The 2,571-nt window shown below is 36.6% G+C and overlaps 1 protein-coding gene across 1 annotated transcript in view; it reads left to right on the plus strand.

Annotated features, from left to right (window-relative positions):
• Positions 1-2,571, plus strand: part of LOC106884062 (NPC intracellular cholesterol transporter 2 homolog a) — a 17,573-nt gene that overhangs the window by 2,064 nt on the left and 12,938 nt on the right. The window contains exon 2 of the mRNA XM_014935278.2: positions 159-269. Coding sequence (XP_014790764.1) covers positions 159-269 — 111 coding nt within the window. The remainder of the gene's footprint in view (positions 1-158; positions 270-2,571) is intronic.

Below are 2,571 nucleotides of genomic sequence, written 5' to 3' on the forward strand. Positions count from 1 at the left end.
TTATATAAATATTTAGGGAAATATATTTAAATTAAATATTATATTATTATAAAAAAAGAAACACATGTAAATATATTTGAAATAAATATTGTCCGAGAATAAAATCTTGAAATATTTATAAATGTGATTTAATATATTTTTTTCTTAATCTATTGAAGATTCTGCCCATGGGACGGTCTTTGATGTCCGAGTGAGCAACTGTTCCGCCGAGGGACCGTGTATTTTGACCAGGAATCAAAATGTCTCAATCGAAGTGGATTTTGCACCGAGTAAGTAACGTTGTTATTGTTATTTAACCCAATTCCAGCCCTGATCGAGCAAACCCTTATTCAAAGGCTCTCCAATCGTGACTTTCCGTTTTATGTTATTTCAGATACATTATCCAGAAATAGGGTTCCTAGTCTCTTTTACATAACAACAAAGGTAGGGTGTCCGGCTCACGATCATAAGATTCTGATTTCGATTCTAGTCGGTACGTTGTGTCCTGCTCAAAGCAATTCATTTCATGTTACCCCAGTCCACTCAGCTGGCAGAAATGAGTAGGACCAGTATTTCAAAGGTAGTACCAGGGGTTCGTGAACTAAATTCAAATTTCCATGAGTAAGCTGTTCCGTGGATCGGATCAACTGGCTAAGTGTAATATAGAAAAGACTATTGTTCATCGAACAGTAGACGCTGTCTCCGGAGGGACTTGAAAATCTCATTGCTTGCCTGTCGCCAGTTCAAACGAATTTAATAAATCAGGGGAGGTAACGGCGCTTACGGAGTCGTCCCCCTTCAGCTGAAATTTCCGTTGTAGCTACATTTTATTTCAATTATGATAGAAACTTTAACATTAAGAATTATTCTATAGCTCTGCAACGAAAGTGTACTTAAAATCTGCTGATTCGCAAGTCACAGGGGAATTTTATGAAATGCCAAATCATTCACAATCCTAACGAATCACCAAACTTGGCTGGTATAAACGATACCATTAAAATCTTAATAAACGAAGAAGTTCCAACATTAGTCAATATTTCTATAGAGATATTAAAGAACTGATGACACGTCATCATAAGAGCGGTTCATCGTTTCAAGACAGAAGTATGATACCTTGACAGTGGAAAGATGTTAACGTGGTCACCATCTAGAAGAATAAGGGAGATGCTCGGTACACAGTAGTCTACCTGTGTATGTATGTATGTATGTATGTACGTACTTGAGTGTGTGTGTGTGTGTGTGCATGTGTGTATTTAAGTACGTACGTACGTACGGACTTGAGTGTGTGTGTGTACATAAGTTAGCATAAATTACTGTGTGTGTACATAAATTAGCATAAATTAGTGTGTGTATATAAAATTATAATTGCTTCGGTTCGTCTCCCTTACACCATGAGCATGCAGAAAAGGAAAGCTCCCTTCTCTATTTTAAATTTTTATATCTATCAAATATTTTTAATACTTACGGAGATGTACTTGCATAGTAAGTGACCTGATCTGAGATCGTGTGCTGGAACGAAAACAGTTGCAGCGTGGAAGGTGTTTATAAACCATTTAAAACACACACACAAAAAAAAAAAAAATCCGTTAGATTCACTTCAACATTTAAATTTAATTTGCCAAAATATTTTTGTCGCTTTGAGACCGCGACCTGTTCACTGACAAAATTTCGTGTTTAGTTTTTACCTTCATACCTTAAAATTTAATTTCATATCCTTTGCTAATTATTCTTTTATTATTCTCGCGTTAGTAAGAAAGGTAGATTTGTTGAATTAGTTGGGCGCTGGAGAAGACGCTTTGCAGAATTCCAGCCCGATATGTGGTTCAAATCCCGTCGAAGTCTATTTTATCTTTCATTACTCTAGGACCTCAAATTGCTCTTCTTAAATTGCCTAAATTGCAAACGCCCTCTTTGGCAAAAAAAAAAGAGAAAAAAAAAAGAACCTTCAGGTGATGAGCTACAAGCTGTGAATCACTGATATAGACCATGCTATTGTCGAGAAGATCTGATGTTCAAAGCCAACTGGTGAATGCAAAGAATATATTTCAATTTAATTTTCCCTCTTCAGTGAAGATTATTTCCAGTATAGGTCCGTCTGTCCATGAATGCCCTACATAAATCCACAATTTTCGTTTTGTTCGTTAATAAACGTTTGAAGAGCAACAACTATTCGGAAAGTCCGCCAAAGCATTCTATTGTAAAATTACTCGGCAACGACGGGATACTGACCCAGTGTGTGCATGAGTGTGTATACATACATACATACATACATACATACATTATTATTATACACTGGGTGCGGTGAATGAACTGTCGTCTAAATTACGCAAAAATGAAAGTAATACTGGCATCTCATTTTAACAGATATATTTACCAAAATTACATAAAATATCTTGAAATACTGAAGAGTAAATTTATTCAATAAAATCGCCTTCGGCTTCAACCATGGCCTCCAAACGATTTCGGAATCTCCTGCAACTCTTCTTGACGGTCTCCTTGTTCAAGTTGGTGAGTGCTGCCATAATCCTTGCCTTCAGCTCATCTTTGGTGTTACAAGGAGTTTTGTTGGTCCCCCCCCTCTCTCTCTCTCTC

Source organism: Octopus bimaculoides, chromosome 11 (assembly GCF_001194135.2).
Source record: "Octopus bimaculoides isolate UCB-OBI-ISO-001 chromosome 11, ASM119413v2, whole genome shotgun sequence".
Classification (NCBI taxonomy): Eukaryota; Metazoa; Mollusca; class Cephalopoda; order Octopoda; family Octopodidae; genus Octopus; species Octopus bimaculoides.